Raw genomic sequence first — 17,847 nt, 5'->3', positions numbered from 1 at the left:
ACAAGCCTGCAACACATTTATACCACATTTGGAGTCATGCTTAGAATTCACCCAAACTGCAGAGTTTCAGTTTGACTGTCTTTAGTGACCTAATCTGTTTGTTTCACAGCTATTTCTATATATTGTCTATATGTGTCCCTGGAGCACAAAAGCAGTCTTAAGTCGCTGGGGTATATCTGTAGCAATAGCCAAAAATACATTGTATGGGTCAGAATTACTGATATTTCTTTTATGCCAAAAATCATTAGTATATTAAGTAAAGAGCATGTTCCATGAAGATATTTTGTAAATATATGAAAACTTCATTTTTGATTAGTAATATGTATTCCTAAGAACGCCATTTGGACAACTTTAAGGCAATTTTCTCAATATTTTTTACTTTTTATTTTACTTTTTACACCCTCAGATTCCAGATTTTCAATAGTTTTTTATCAGAATGTTGTTGTATTATAATAAAAAATAATTCATTGGAAAGATTATTTATTCAGCTTTCAGATGGTGTATAAATCTCAATTTAAAAAAAAATTGACCCTTATGACTGGTTTTGTAGTCCAGGGTGACATATAGATAATTTATACTGTCAACTAAAATGCTTTTGGCTGTGGATATAGTTATACCTATGTTAGAAATATATGGTTTATAGGTATGCCTATGCAAATAAAATGGTGCAATAATATTTCAGCTCCTTTCGGGGTTAACAATGGTGTTAGACAAGAAGGGATTTTGACCACAGTTTTTTTCTTTATATTGATGATTTATGTAAAAGTTTGAAGGCCTTTGGAATATATTTTAGTGAATCATGTTATGCAGATGATCTTGTGATGTTTAGTCCTAGTAGTGCTGGTCTTCAGCATCCTCTCACTCAATATATGTTCTGTGTTTGGACCCAAAGCATGATTTTATATATAATGCAAGTAAGAGAGTGTAGTTATGATCTGCAGATCAAAAGAGGATCAGTGTTTAAATTAAATTGTCTGATAATGATCTTAATGTGTGTGAGAATATTTATGTTTGAATTTTTTATATGTTTTGTTTTTTTGTGAATTATGTTTAGTTAAGTCAGTTGCAATAAGTCAGTGAGACAAGTCCCATGTGCCAATATTTGCAGTTGCAAGCTTTATTAAAAAGAAAAATTATGGACACACTAATGAAAAAGCATTTGCTAGAATCACTTTTAAAATAATCTTTTTTTTCTTAGTTATGATGAAGAGCAATACTCAGAATCACTTTGACAAAAAGTCTCATCTTACAGACAGATTAAATGATCATGCAAAGCTGTGATTCTACTTTTAAGATAATCTTTTTTTTCTTAGTCTGGTTGCATATTAAAATTACATACAGTCATTGGAAAATAACTTCACTTGTTTCCCCCATTTTTCATTTAAGAACATTTTAAACTCCTCCAGGCTCTTAAGACAAGTCTCCGTATCATGTTTAATTTTGTTCTCAGCCCAGGCAGCTTTGGAGAGCCATGAGTTTCCTGAACTGTTGTAGCAACAAAATGCCATCCACTTGTGAGAGGGAATGTTCACTCTTTTATTCAGTATATTAGGGCCAGGCAGAGCTCCAGTCAACACGTAGGCTAAGATCTTTTTGTTGTTCTTCTTGTCACGACAGTATTTATCCATGATATCTTTAATTTTTTGTTCTTTGTCAATCCAAGAGCCGTTCTCTAAGTTTCTCTTCTGTGGAATGCTGTTGGTGAGTGTGAATGTAGACTCGGCAGTTTCTCTATCAGCTGCATAACGGACTGGAAATAAGTGACCGCAACTAACGTTTTGTGTGTTATTGAAGTAGTCTTCAGTGGTAGCCTGATTGACGAATGGCTCATGCATCTCATGACCTGCAGGTTCAAACTTAATAAAAGAAACACAGTCAACTGAACAACAAGAATAATGAAATAAGAGAATAAAATAAAGTAAAACAACCATTCTGCTTTATAAGCTTTAGCAAATATATGAAGCGTTCCATGCCACATTTGAGTCATTGTAAGAAATATTACCTGCGACTCGATCATCCAGGGAATCTTAGTCAGTTTCTTGTATTTTTGTATTCCGGTGTATTTATAAGCTGAGAAAACAGGGATCTTCCCCGTTGTGTTGTAGAGGGTCACATATTTTTCCCTCTCTTTATATTTTTGACATATTGTTTTATAATTACTGTCCTGTACAGCTGAATCATTCAGAATGCCAGGAATAACAGGAGGCGTTTGATTGAAAAAAAAATCTTCCCATTTACTGAATTTGTCTACAAATTCAGATGAGATGGATGTAAAAGCCAGAAGCAGCAGCAGCACAGAGAAACTCGCGATAAACAGCCTCATCTTCTCTTCATATGAGCAGAACTCAGAATGGGTCTCTGCTGGGACTTAAATGCTCCTCTCTAACACACAAAGATCATTCTGCAGCAGGAACAATGTTCTTTAACCCTCCTTCACCCACACGCTCACACATCTAATTCTGTACACTCAAGCAGGTCACTCTTTCTGAGAATCGACAGGCATAATTTTAAGTGTTAAATTTTCTTTAACACCTTTTGACGTGAAATGGTATCTGGTGTTCTCGTATCTCATCTGGTGCTTTTCATTATTATTGTTCAGTTGAAAAAAAGCATGTTTTGTTAGTTTAAATAAATCTAAAATAATATACATACAACACTTATCAAAACATTACAGTTTTTAAATATTTTTTTTATTCGCACCAAGGCTTAATTTATAGTATACTTTAAAACAGAAATATTGTGAAATATTATTACAATTTAAAATATCCATTTTGTGTTTGAATATATGTTAAACTGTAATTTATTTCTGTGATCAAATCTGTATTTCTGGCATCATTACTCCAGTCTTCAGTGTCACATGATCTTCAGAAATCATTCTTATATGCTGATTAATAAATGCAGCCTTGGTAAGCAGAAGAGACTTCATTAAAATCCTTTAAAAATCATAATGTTTTCAAACTTTTGACAAGCACTGTATCAGATGAAAAGCTTATTTCTGTTAGCTGGCAAAGCAACATTTCAAATTTTCTGAAAATAAAGTAAATAAAAGCTCCTCTTAGAGCTTTCAAGCCACAACCACCAAACTTAGGTCAGACTGATCTGAGTCGAGTTGCTTTATCTTTTCTAACAGATCAGATCCGTTTTCATTAAATGGATAATCTAATTTACAAAAAGTCCCATTGACTTTCATTGAGTTTACCCAAAAATAAAAATTCTGTCATTAATTACTGACCCTTGTGTTGTTTCAAACCTGTAAGACCTCCTTTAATATCTGGAACACATATTAAGATAATTTTGATGAAATCCGAGAGCTTTCTGACCCTGCATAGACAGCAATGGAACTATCACGTTCAAGGCCCAGAAAGGCAGTAAAAATTGTCCAGCAACACTAGCAATGTGTTAAATCAAGCTTGCAACATGGTAAAACATGCTAGCAACATTTTCATTTTGGGGTGAACTATTCTTTTAGAACACTAAGATGATAGACTAGAAGTAAAAATAACACTGAATGGCAGATGAATGAACTTTAACGTAAGACTTATAAAGAAAAAGAAAATAAAAGAGGTGAGGAATGACTCATAAAACACTTGATGCACAATAACAGCAGACAAATGAGTCATCATAAAACAAGCTGTGAAAATCATCACCTGCGGCTCGATCATCCATGGAATCCTTGGTCTTCTGAAATCTCCTTTTCCAGTGTATTTGTACGCTGAGAAAACAGGAATCCTGCTTTCTGTGTCGTAAAGAGTTGCATACATATATCCTGAACCAGCACAGATTTTTTTTGTAGCGAGTATGCTCAGAGTTCAGATTCAGGATGCTAGGAATCACAGGAGCATGTTCTTTAAAGAAAAACTCACTACAATTATTGAATTTTTGTACAACTTCAGACCTGCTGGATGGATAGCTCAACGCCAGCAGCACAGCGGGGCAATAATGTTTCAGCTCCTTTCGGGGTTAACAATGGTGTTAGACAAGGAGGGATTTTGACCCCAGTTCTTTCTTTATATTGATGATTTTTGTAAATGTTTGAACAATATTGGTGAGTGTGGTCTTCATCAGCTGTATGGAGATGGGGAAATAAGTGACCCTGATCCAGACTTTGTTGGTTCCTGTAGTCTGCCATACAAGCCTGATGATGAACACAGGGTTCATGCATTTCCTCTGGTTCTGTTTCTAACTATGAAACATAATTAAAAAAAGAGAAAGAGATTGTCAGTGAAACGCTCAGAGAATTTGAGTACATAAAACCAGATAAAGTGAAAGTGAAAAAGTGACGTGACATACAGCCAAGTATGGTGACCCATACTCAGAATTCGTGCTCTGCATTTAACCCATCCAAAGTGCACACACACAGCAGTGATACACACACACACCGTGAACACACACTCGGAGCAGTGGGCAGCCATTTATGCTGCGGTGCTCGGGGAGCAGTTGGGGGTTCGGTGCCTTGCTCAAGGACACCTCAGTCATGGTGTTGCCGGCCCGAGACTCGAACCCACAACCTTAGGGTTAGGAGTCAAACTCTCTAACCATTAGGCCATCTTTTTTTTTTTTTTACATTTTTTGCTTGAAACATGCAGAGTAATTCAATAATAATAACTGAAAAAGGAAGTGAGGGTGGGACATATCCAGCAGCTCATTGCCTTTTTAAAAATAGCCAGTAGCCTTTCATTTATCCACCTTTTTCATAGCGAGCCTACTGTGTTTTAAATTTTGGGAGGCACTTCTGGTTTGGGGAAGTTCCATTCAAAAAGACCAAAACATATAATTTCAAATCATAAGTTTGTGCTACAAATAATCCTTATCCGTCAGTGTCACACCACAGATACTTTTAGTTTGTTTTCTTCTCTCATGTGTTCCTTGACCTATTTTTCCCTCGTGTCTGATTATGTCATTATGTTCAGGTGTGTCTTGTTAATTATCTTCATTTGGTCTGTGTATTTAAGTTCCCCTGTTTCTTCTTTAGTTGGACCGGTCTTAATGTTGTAATGTTATTGTGAACTTGGATTTCCTTTCTTCTTGAAATACTATTAAATGAATCATTATTGAATCTTCTTCTTCGCTGTGTGTTCTTTCTCCTCTACCCAGCTACAAGCGTTACAGTCAGTTTGACTGAATGAGCTGTACATTTTCCTTCATGTTCTATTTTTCAGACATAAGGAGAATAATGAAATGTTGGTATTTTAATGTGACATGGTACAACAAGCATATCTATGGATGAGAACTCATTCACTGGAGTGCTAAGAATCTCTTGTTTTTTCCCCAAATCCTCATGTATCTTTCCAGGTTTTTCACATGAATGCTTTAGAATGTTGTCTCACCTTTCCACTTCTAATCCCTATTATCAGTGTTTACTGGAATGTTTTTAAAGCAGGTAAATACAATATAGGCTACAATATCTGTCAAAATGATATAAATCTCTTTAAAATTACATTACTCAATGTTCCAGTTTGTTTAATGGAATGTTTTTATTTAATAGTATTTTTTTTAAATTATTTTGGTTTTGGAATAATCAAGATTTGGGGGTTATTCATTTTTTTTTTGTTTTTTTTGTTTGAAGTTTTTTTTTTTTGATATATGGTTTTAGTGTTAGTTGGTTAATGTCACGTCATTGTAACCTTTTTTTTTTTTAATACTTATTGCATTCATAGAGCACACCTTTCGCCAGTAGTTTACAGTGTAACAGAAGTTACTCCCATAATTCATGCTAAGCATCGTAAGGCATAGGACAAATGTGGATATCACAGCTGCATTTGCTAGTTTGTAACAGCATCTCTCATATTTGTCAATACTCAGCATTTACAATGTCTCATGATATCACAGGTGGATTTGCTAGTTTGTGGACTGTGTATTTTTTTTTCTATGAAACTAAAGTTAAATGTGTCAAGAATAGTTATCATAGCTTTAGTAACAATGACATAAATTATAAACAAAGTATGAAAAATGTCCAGAGTTTTCATGTCACTAGATTTTTAACAAAAATTTAATTTGTAAAAAAATCATCTTTCAAAGCAATTTGCTTTATACGTTTACAGCAAAATCAGAGTACAGGCGGTTTTAGCTTAAAATTAAAAAGAATATAACCAATAATTATGAATTTCAAAATAATAATAGCCTATTTGAAAAATATTGTTAGCTGATGCTAACTGGCTAGCTAACTAGCTACCTGATGCTTACTTGAGGTCATTTGTAAATATAAGGTCCAATTATTTTTATTCAACCAACTAGAATACATTTGTTGGAAAAACAAAAGATTTGATGTTCAGAACAGAGTAACTACAGTAATTCAGCAGTGCGCCCTGGGGGTGTTTTACCCCACAGACAGAAACATGTATTTCTTACCCAGATAGCACATGTACGTCTGCAAGATGTCTGTTAAAGATCGCTTAATCTAGAAAGCATCTGCTGTGTACAAACATCTGATAGGCATCTTTAAGACATCAGTTACATACATTCTAAATCCTAAACATCTTACAGACATCTTCCAAACGTATATATGTCATATGATAGGTTTTTGAGATATGTTTTATATACTTTGTATACTGAAAATATCACAGATATATTTTGTATACGTATGAACAAATGCAATGGCTAAATGGATTACTTCAGACTGTAGGCCTGTTAAATTTGTGGAAGACAAGGGAATTGTTTCCTCTGATACAACCTACAAACCACCATCAAGAAGTACGGTTCTTTCAAAAAGTTGATTAGTTGTATTACACCAAGAAAAAAAAATACAACCTCAAATAAATACGGTAAATACAACCTCAAGATGGCTCTGTGGACAGCTGCCTCGGTGTGGAGCTCTCAAGTTGTTTTACTGTATTTATTAGTTTGTCCGTTTTTTTTTTTGTTTGTTTGTTTCTCAAATACAATCAGTTTTACCATGGATGAACTGCTGGACATTCGGCAGAACACAACAAACGGTCTATTACCGGTTTTTGATTACTCAGATTTTTCAGTTCAATCGTTTTAAAGGAATAGTTCCAAACCCATGAAACCTTTGTTCATCTTCAGAACACAAATAGATATTTTTATTTTTAAAATATAAAGATATTTTTGATGAAATCCAAAAGCTCTCTGACCTTCCCATAGACAGCAAGGGTCCTAATCTGATCTGTTTGTTTCACAGCTATTTTTATATATTGTCTATATAGACCATTTATACTATGATTTTGCCTGTAGATATAGTTATACCTACATTAGAAGTATGTGGTTTATTGGTATGCCTATGCAAATAAAATGGGGCAATAATGTTTCAGCTCCTTTTGGGTTTAACAATGGTGTTAGACAAGGAGGGATTTTGACCCCAGTTCTTTCTTTATATTGATGATTTGTGTAAATGTTTGAAGGCCTTGGATTATATTTTAGTGAATCATGTTATGTATGCAGATGATCTTGTGATGTTTAGTCCTAGTAGTGCTGGTCTTCAGCATCCTCTCACTCACTATATGTTCTGTGTTTGGACTCAAAGCATGAATTTATACAGTATATAATGCAAGTAAGAGAGTTGTTATTATCTGCCAATCAAAAAAGGATAAGTGTTTAAATTAAATGGTCTGATAATGATCTTAATGTGTTTGAGAAGGTGCAATATCTCTGCCTTTTCGTTACTGAGCAGCTGTCAGATGATGAGGATATTGAAATGTATGACACTGTGTGTTGGTGTGTGTACTGATTGGGTGAAGATCTGTCTTTGTTCAGAACATTTTGCTGCACTATTTTGGTCTAACTATAGGACAACCAGCTTACAGAGGCTTCAAGTAGTTTACGATTTGGTGTTCATATGGTACATATATTCAGCTGCCAACTGAATGATTTTGAAGATGAAATTAATTAAGAATAAGTTCTGTGAATATACATATGTATGTGTGTGTGTCAATATAATTAAATTGTAGTTTTTTATATATTCATACATTTCAGTGATGTTTTCTTGGGTGACCTCAAGGTGTCGCCAAAGTACACATTACTGAACGTTATTATATCTAGATGCAGCTGTGTGTATTAAGGGAAAGAACTTTTCAGACAAATGTCAGGTTGTGAGAAGCTCAGGCTCTTCCCCAGATCTAAAGGTCAGAGTGATTCAGTGACACTCCTGCTATTTTTACATGCAGTTTCCTTTTCTTATCACAGTCACAGATGGAGAAATGACCATCTGTCTAATTACTGCATGCAGCTGAAAGCACTGCTGACTGCTGAAGGACTCACATGCCGAAGGACTTCCCCACGCATGCCAGTGTATTTGAGTGTGTCATTTATTAGATTTTTTCTGAACTTTTTCGAGACTGGATTATCACCAATTAAGATGGATTTTTAAAAATGTACTTTTTATTTAAATTGCATGAAATTTAAACAAATTATTCTATTGCAATCAAATTATTTTATTTAAATTATTTTATTAAATACACTACCAGTCAAAAGTTTTTGAACAGTAACATTTTTAAGTTTTTTTTAAGTCCCTTCTGCTTACCAAGCCTGCAATTATTTTATACAAAATACAGCAAAAAGCAGTAATATTGTGAAATATTTTAACTATTTAAAACAGCTGTTTTCTATGTGAAAATCTGTTCAAATATAATTTATTCCCGTGATGGGCCGCTGTATTTTCAGCATCATTACTCCAGTCTTCAGTGTCACATGATCTTCAGAAATCATTCTAATATGCTGATTTGCTGCTCAAAAAAACATTTTTAATAAAAAAAATAAAAAAAGAAAAGAAAATATTATTACTATTATCAATATTTAAAACAGTTGAGTAAAAAAAATTTCAGGATTATTTGGTGAATAGAAAGATCTAAAGATCAGCATTTATCTGAAATAAAAAGCTTTTGTAACATTATAAACTATACCCTTCAAAAGCCTGGAGTCGGTATATATATACTTATATATATACTTTTATTTAGCATGGATGAATTGATCAAAAGATGATAAAGACATTTATAATGTTACAAAAGATTTCTATTTCAGATAAATGCTGTACTTCGGAAGTTTCTATTCATCAAAGAAACCTAAAAAAATTATACTCAGCTGTTTTCGACTTAGTAATGATAATAAATGTTTCTTCAGCAGCAAATCATATTAGAATGATTTATGAAGATCACGTGACACTGAAGACTGGCGTAATGATGCTGAAAATTCAGCTTTGATCACAGGAATCAATTACATTTAAAAGATACTCACATAGAAAACAGTTACTTTAAATAGTAAAAATATTTCACAATATTAGCTGTTTTTACTGTATTTCGGATCTAATAAATGCAGTCTTTGTTATTGGAACAGATTTTTATTTTTAAATTAAAAACATTCAAAATCATACTGTTCAAAAACTTTTGACGGGTAGTGTAGACAAACAGACTTTCATCATATATTTCGCCATATTTTCGAAATAATTTATTCGTCTTTTAGCGCCTCATCAGCGCGCTCTGTCGGTCGTGTTGCTTTAACTGCAGTGAGAGTCGTTGAACTGAAAGCGTGCGCGGCTTTGTATTGCTTGTGTTTGTCTATTTCAGGAAGAGCAGAGGAAACTCGAGCCCTGCACAAACTGACATGTGAGTGCGAGCACTGACCCGCGGCAGTCTGAGCTCTGTGTCCGGCTCTTTCAGGCTTTAAAGCGCAGTCCGGCTGGATTTCCGCGTGAGTTCGAGCGCTGGAAGAGAAAGAAGATGGTGCTGCGGGTCAGAGAGCAGGTCTGTGCTCACCTGATACACACACCTCACCTGTGCTCAGATCGCACGAGCGCATGGCTTTTAACACATGCGTCACTTTAACGCATTAAAGCACGAACAGCACGCTACATTTTGTGCACGTTCAGCCAAGGTTCTCTCAAAGTTATGAACAAACGTTCTTCCAGTAATGTCAATAGAATCAATTTGTTCAGAGTTAGGATATCTAGTGTCTTCATCTAGCGTTTTTTTTTCACCCAGAGCATTAATGTTCCCATAATGTTTGCAAAATGATCAAATGAAATGTTCCCTCAACGTGCACATAACCAAAAAAAAAAATTTTTTGTAACGTTTTTGTAAAGTTTTTATAAACGTTTGAATAACTTTTGAACGTTCAGAAAACATTCAGAAATAACGTTTTCATAACTTAAGGGGAATGTTTGAAAAACGTTCTTAGAATATTTTTTGTTAGTTAGATTGTTGCATTAATTCTGCTTATTCTAAGCGTTTATTTAGCAGTTTACTGAGCATTTCTTTATTTATGTGCGTTATCATAAGGACACTTAGTAAAAGTATTTGAGTATGTAAGTGTGTGTGTGTATAGATAGATAGATAGATGTATACATACATTTCAACATTTTAGCCTTTTTTATGAATGCACTGTACGCAAAAAAAGCATTTATATTTTGTGACTGCTTGCCATTTGTGTTTTTTTTCTCATAATTTTGAATGTTTAAGGGGCGTTATTTATTTATTTATTTATTTATTTAAATTTTGCCCTTTCAATGCATTTTAGAAGAAAAGAGTCACTTTTAATATTTGCCATTTTAAAGCCAAGTTGTTCTGCATCTGTACTCACTCACTCACTCACTCACTCATCTTTATCTGTGATTGACAGATTCTGTGGTGTTCTTGTCATTAAATGAGCTCTGCTTTATAAAACATGAGGAATTTATATAGGAAGTTTAACAGTAGTCTTATTTAATGGAGCGTCATCCCTTCATTTAGAAAACACTTTTTCACTTTCTCTGTTTTAGGCTGTTTTGGTTGAGAGGAGTAGATGGAGACAAAACAAAAGCATTACTGTGAAACCCTGAGATGTCTTTGTCTTTTATTTAAAGCTGAATGACATTTGATTGATTTGTGAGATTCTGGAGCTGTATATGAATAACACGAGGCTGATGTTAGACGTGTGGTCTGTGGAGACCGGAAGTGGCTTTCAGATACAGCAGCCGGACAAAGAAAGAATGAGGACTGAAATAGCAGCTGGAGACCTGCTGAAAGAATGATATGGGCTTGAACTTAACTGGATTGATAAAACCATCAAACCAGATCAGCTAGATCAGTGTAAACCAGCACAGCTAAAACAAACGAACCAGTGTTTGTGTCCAGCAGACAATGAAGACAGTTTACTCTGAAGTTACATCAGCGATCAAGCCTCTTATTCTCATGTGGATGTGTTTCTTGTGTCCTCTAGAGGGAGTTTGACTTCATCAAATCCCTTTAGACTCATTAAATAAGTCTTTTAAACAAGATCCTGCATGTTTAATCACTTTTCAAGTTTTCTTAGTGGTTATTTATAATGATAATTTAGCTCTGGTTAATTCAAGGCAAGGCAAATTTATATATATATAGAAGATATATATATATATATATATATATATATATATATAGCACATTTCATACACAATTCAAAGTGCTTTACAGAAAAAGGATTTAAAATTTAAGACCACTTAATATATATATATTTTTATATATATATATTTTTTAATTTTGTTTTTTTATTATTTATATATATATTAAACACATAAAATTATATTTATATTTTTTTTTATGTGTTTGTTTTATGTATTATTTGTTTTATATTATGTATGATAAATATTTATTATAACCAAAAATATATCAAATATGACAAATACATATTAAATATAACCAACAATGTAATATTTGATATATTGTTTGTTAGATTTAATATATATTTTTGTCATATTGAATATATATTTGTCATTAGATATATTTGTTTTTATTTAATATGTATTAATGTCATATTTGATTTTTTGTATTTAATATTTTTTAAATATTTGATATATTTTATATATATATTAATATATATATATATATTATATATATATATATATATATATATATTAGTATAAATATTTGATATATTTTCTATTGTTTTTAAGGAGGTCATTGAAGGTCACACTTAGAGCCACACATTATATCATCTGATACTAAACAAAACAACATTAGATAATATTTTCTTAAATTCAGTCCGTAAACTCTGTCTAAAATGCATGAAATGTCTACTGTGCATTAAATTGTTTTGCCGCCTGATCTCGCTTGATTCAGGTTCAATTCTGCACTGGATCTTAGTATGAACAGTGTTTTTCACACTAGATTCATAATATCATCAGCTGTCTGTACCAGACAAAGTGTCTGTAATGATGTTTCTGTGCTTCTGCTGTGTCTGGCAGGCAGTTTGTGACGGCTTGTTTTCATTGGTTGCGTTATTGAATAGATGAGCTTGTTATTGGCTGCACGGGGGCAGGAGGCAGAGCTTAGAGGAGCGTTCAGTGCTGCAGTGTGTTTCCAGACACATACTGTACCATCTCCACTGCTGACACTGTTGAGTACAGAACACTACACCCTCAGAGAGCCAGAGATACACTACTGACAATGCACATGGCTTATGTGTTAAAATATTTCTATTTTGGGTAAATACTATAGTGAATAAATGCAGCAATTGAAATTCAAATGTTAAGTTTTATGTGTACTCTACTGTTCAGAAGTTTGGGGTTTGTAAGGGTTTTTTTCTTAATGTTTTTTTCTTTTATAAAAAGTCATTTGTGTTCACAAATGCTGCATTTATTTGATGAAGAATACATAAAAATCCAGTCGTTTTAAAAAAAAAAATCCCAGTAACCAATAGGAGGTTCTCTTTGATATTGGAGCCGCTTTTATGGCTGATTTTACTGTTAAATATCATCTGAAAGCTTGGGAAAGTCATTTTGTTGCCAGGAACATCAATCTTGTCGTAACATGCTCAGAAGTGCCAGTTAGATATTCTGGATACTTGTGGTGAAAAACTATCTGATAAATCTCAGTTCAAATTATTATTTTTTTTTTTTTTACTTTGAAGAAAACATTGTATGAAAAGTCCTAATTTGTTGCTAGGGTGTTGCTATGCATTTGCTAGTGTTCAGTCCAGCAGGATTTTTGGTTTCTTTGTGTTTTTGTTGACGATGTGGTTCACTCTCGTCAGAAGTCACATCTGATTAATAATTCTGTGATGTGTGACTGCTGAAGTGTTCATCCGTGTGTGTATGTGTGTGTGTGTGTGTGTGTGTGTCCATTAACAAGTGAATCAGGCAGTCAGCAGTTTGTTGTGGTGAGTTGGAGCGAGAGGAGGAGGAAGAGATGATGAAGACGGGCCAATGAGAATGAGTCACAGATCAGACATTATCTAATAGAGACTGGAGACAAACACACACACACACACACACACATTTACCAGTGTATCTAAATCAGGACGTATCAGAGACTTCAGTGGGAATGTCAGTAAAACCTGTCCATGTCACATTTCAAACATTTAAAATAAAATAAATAACAGCAAGAAAGACTGTTTTAATCTATTTGATCTGTTTACTTTTACTGTAAAAAAGTACTTGTAATGCAGTGATTTAATGATAATTTATTAAATAAAATCAGTATGAATTATGTTCATTATAACAGATACTACCATGATTTAGAATAACTTTAAAATGTATTTTTAAATAAATAATTTCCGATTACAAATACAAGAATTTTTATGTAACCGTGCGTCATTGGCATGAAAATGTAACAAAATAAATTATAATAAATTAAAATAAAACTCATACCATTTTTTTCCATATGCAGCTTTAATTCTTAAATTAATAAATAAATAAAAATGTTTTGCAAAGTCTTGTTAGACATTGTTTTTTATGCAATTAATCTAGTTTTCCAGTCAAATTATTTTATTATAATATATTTGCATGTTTTACTTGAGCATATTGAAAATCCATTTAATGATATTTATTTAATGATAAATAAAAATCAGCATGAATTCAGTTCAGCACAACAAATATCACCATGATGTATACTTACTTTAAAAAGTATATTATATATAAACTTTTTCCAATTATAATATAAATTGTGAATTGGATGTAAATGTGCTTAAATGAGTCTGAAAATATAAACAATCTTCATTTACCATGCAAAATTATTTAATTATTTCTTTTTTTTTTTTTCTTTTTTTTTGATTTTGAGGTGAAATATGACCTACTGTACATGTTCTTGAGATTCACCCAAAAAATCTTTTACCCTACAGCTTCTGCTTGACTATATTTTGTACATTGTACTTCACTATATGTGACCCTGGAGCACAAAAGCAGTGTTAAGTCTCTGGGGTATATTTGTAGCAATAGCCAAAAATACATTGTATGGGTCAAAATTATCGATTTTTCTTTTTTGCCAAAAATCATTAGGATATTAAGTAAAGATTATGTTCCATGAAGATGTTTTGTAAATTTCCTACTGTAAATATATCAATACTTAATTTTTGATTAGTAATATGCATTGCTAAGAATTAATTTGGACAACTTTAAAGATGATTTTTTTTTTGCTCCATCAGATTACAGATTTTCAAATAGTTGTATCTCAGCCAAATATTGTCTGATCCTAATAAACCACACATCAATGGAAAACTTATTTATTCAGCTTTTAGATTATGTATAAATCTCAATTTCAAAAAATTTACATTTAAGACTGGTTTTGTGGTCCAAGGTCACATATTTTGTATTTTGTACAAGTTTCTCTCAGATTGAACTCACTTCTGGGAACAATTTTGTCCCTATAGTAAAAAAAACAAACAAACACAGTGACCTTGTTCGTAGTCCTGACAAAGAATAATTTGATCTGTTCCTGCCTGTGTTTGTCCCATCAGCTCTGTCTCTGTGCTTCATATTTCACTGGTGTTAAAGGCTCATGCTGTCGGAAGCTCGTTTTCTCATTACAAAACACCCCTCTCTCTCTCTCTCTCTCTCTCTCTCTCTCGCTGCAGTAGGGTTGGTGTGTTGTTGCGGTGGGGGTTGGATCTGTGTGTGTGTGTGTGTAAAGTGCAGGTTTCAGCAGACTGGAGCTCACACACCATTGTCCTCTCAGATCACACAGAGAGAGTGTATGTGTGTGTGTGTATGAGGACGCTGCATCTTCTCACTGCAGCACTGCTGATGTTCCTGCTCTGAGGAATTCCCTGTTCCAGGATTGTGTGCGTTTGGAGGGATTTAATGCTTGGATACTAATGGCTCCAGAGCTGAATGTCACGGACGGATCTGCTGTACAGAATAACGCGTGCTGCTTTTTGTGAAAGCGGCTCTCGTGTGTGTGTGTGTGTGTGTGTGTGTGTGTGTGAGGCAGGCATGCGATCGGAGCGCATGAGTCGCGTGTGTATCGTGGTCCTGGAGGAGGTGGAAGACGACGATCCCTCCCCTCTGCATTCCAAAGCCGCCCCGGACCACATTTCCCAGAATTCCTCTCAGGATGAGAAGGTGAGGTGGCTGATTTGACTGCAGGTGGATGATAATGGGGTGTCTGTTGTGTGTGAAGCAGCGGTGAACTTCAAAAGAGCGCGAGAAGAAAGTCATACGGTTGTTTTAGTAGCTGCATGTCGTGATCCGTCCCCCGTTATTATCTGAAGACAGATACAGACGATTTAGTCCGTGTTTGTCAGTTTTTGTCAGATCTGATTGGGGTTTCCAGGTGAGGTCCATTTGTTAACTTTGGATAATGTGGATAGTGTTGAGTTGTGGTGATTTGTGGTGGACGAAATGCAGCTGTCATGACGCAAATGTCAGCATGCATTAGGACACGCTTCACACGCAGCACACGTCAATTCTTGCTTTCAAAATACACTGGCTTTTATAAAAATGTTACTTTTGTTTTTAACTTGACATGGTGTGAGATGCATCGCAAAGGCCAAAGATATCCATCAACAACTGCAAAATATAATCCAAGAACAGACATTAGGCCAGAAACGCACATTAAACAAGTACAAATACAGATATTAACAAACCTCATGTACTCTTTGCTATTTGTTTGATTCATATGAAAAGATTTTTAATGAAGTTTTGCCTTTTTTTTCTATTTTTATTTTTTAAATCAAAGATAAATTGGAAAAACTTTTATTTGTTGGACTTTATCTAAAATTAATTTTTATGTATTTTTTATTTTGATAAATAAAAAAAAAAACTTTTGTAAATGTTTATTTCTTATTGAATTTTATCTAATATTCATCCTTTCATTTATTCATTCATAATTTTTTAGATTTTTTCATTGTAGTTTTTTCTTAAAAAAACTTTTGTAAATTCTGTGTTGTTGAATTTGATCTAATATTTATTCTAGATTTTTTTTTAGTTAATAAAATAGTTTAAATAATGTATTTATTTATTTTAGACTTATTTTAGATTTTATTTTATCGAAGCTAAACTTTTTTCTATCTATCTATCTATCTATCTATTTTTTTATTTATTTATGTTTTGCTAAATTTTAGCCTGTCGTACAGTTACCTTCATATGTCTAAACCATTGTTCTGGGAGTTAAAACATATTTTGTTGTTCCATCTTGGCTGTAGTTGACCCACAAAAGGAAAAGAGGAACACATTTTTATGCTAATGCTCATAGCAGTGTTGAGAATACTACATGCATTGTGAATTGTTCTCCCACATTTCAAACTAAGTGTCGGTGCTCTTGATCAGTGAGAACAGCAGGCGTTTGAATGGAAACTAGACTAATTAGCAGGATAATCATCAGTTTAGTGGATGAACCGGATGAGCAGGTTTCAGTTCTGTGGATTTTGCCAGCTGGTTTGTCCTCTAATAATTAAAAGCATTCTTTGAAGATCAGACTAAGTGGTTTTAGTCAGTTTTCAGGAGCTTCAGTTTTTGCTGTTGTTGTAACAGGCCATGTTTCCTTAAACAGAGGAAAGCTGCATTCTTTCTTTTACGACGTTCCTCCTGTCTTTCATTCTCACGTCAGCTGCTGCATCATGTGTTTGTGAGGTGAATCATACAGGCTGCAGCAGGTGTGTGTGTGTGTGTGTGTGTGTGTGTGTGTTTACGAGTACATTCAGTAATTGTCAGCTCTTCTCTACTCTCTTCTCTGTCAGATTAAAAGGTACAAAAGCTGTCACTGGGGCAGTACCCTTTCAAAAGGCTCTAAAAAGTTGTATCCTTTAGGTACAGATCTGTACCTTTTAGTTCTGAAATGCACTTTTTAGTGGTAAATGATTTGACTTGAAGCATGTACAAACAGACTGAGAAATAGTTTTTATCCAAGAGCGTTAGCTTCTCTTAATGCTATCTGTGAATACTGCGATTAGACCTTCGGTTTTCTAATATTAATACTTTCTTATACTAATACATTTGCTATTTTATTGTATTTTTATTGTACTTGATTATTGATTTTAATGATATGCTGCAGACTGGATTGTGCCACTGAGAGTTTAATTGGAACTCTGTCACAATGACAGTAAAGTTAAGTAAACAAGGTCTAAAAATGTATCTTTTTAAAAAGCCTTTGCACCTGTTTTTCTGAGAGAGATGCATAAGTTGCGCTTTCAATCATTTTCTGTAATAATGCCTGAGAGAGGAGGGCGTGGCCAGTGGGCGGGGCTGGATGTCGCCGGACAGGGTGTGGTGTGGCCAGTGGGCGGGGCTTTAGCGTAGCCTGCCCTTATTTGGAAAAATCTTGAATAAGATATTTAATGCATGCTCTTATTGGGTTTGTTTAAGTGTGATTTTAGTATTAATTATATACTATAATATAGGTTTGATTAATACTTTGTTAGGTTTAATTTTTATATTTTCACTTAATTAATTTTGTGGTTTGTTATTTTTGTTAGTTTTTGTTTCTTTTAAATATTTAAATTTTATTTTAGCTGTAGTTCAGTTTTAGTTTTAATTCATTTCCGGTTAATAATTTTAGTTCTTTAGCTAAAACTTATTTCAGTTATCTGCAAAAGCAACAATTCTATTTTTGTTTGTTCAAGTTTTTGAAATAATTTTGAAATAAGTTTTATTTGATTTCAGATTCATTTAAATTGGTAATAATGTTTTAATAGTTTTAGATTCTGTTTTAGTTAACGATAATAACCCTGCTT

General features: G+C 33.5%; 2 protein-coding genes across 2 annotated transcripts in view; one reads left to right on the top strand and one right to left on the bottom strand.

Annotated features, from left to right (window-relative positions):
- Nucleotides 1-1,319: 1,319 nt before the first annotated feature.
- Nucleotides 1,320-2,407, bottom strand: LOC122148866 (endonuclease domain-containing 1 protein-like). The gene is made up of 2 exons (XM_042777193.1): nucleotides 2,003-2,407; nucleotides 1,320-1,856 (listed from the first exon to the last, which is right to left on the bottom strand). The coding sequence occupies exons 1-2, from the start codon at nucleotides 2,321-2,323 to the stop codon at nucleotides 1,332-1,334; spliced, it is 846 nt and encodes a 281-aa protein (XP_042633127.1). The 5' UTR covers nucleotides 2,324-2,407; the 3' UTR covers nucleotides 1,320-1,331.
- Nucleotides 2,408-9,434: 7,027 nt separating this feature from the next.
- Nucleotides 9,435-17,847, top strand: part of LOC109080418 (serine/threonine-protein phosphatase 6 regulatory ankyrin repeat subunit A-like) — a 30,321-nt gene continuing 21,908 nt past the window's right edge. Inside the window, exons 1-2 of the mRNA XM_042775913.1 lie at nucleotides 9,435-9,692; nucleotides 15,108-15,238. Of these exons, the coding sequence (XP_042631847.1) occupies nucleotides 15,110-15,238 (129 nt within the window). The 5' untranslated portion in view covers nucleotides 9,435-9,692; nucleotides 15,108-15,109. The remainder of the gene's footprint in view (nucleotides 9,693-15,107; nucleotides 15,239-17,847) is intronic.

Source organism: Cyprinus carpio, chromosome A19 (assembly GCF_018340385.1).
Source record: "Cyprinus carpio isolate SPL01 chromosome A19, ASM1834038v1, whole genome shotgun sequence".
Taxonomy (NCBI): domain Eukaryota; kingdom Metazoa; phylum Chordata; class Actinopteri; order Cypriniformes; family Cyprinidae; genus Cyprinus; species Cyprinus carpio.
The sequence above is the reverse complement of the archived record's forward strand: the minus strand, read 5'-3'. Positions and strand labels throughout refer to the sequence as shown.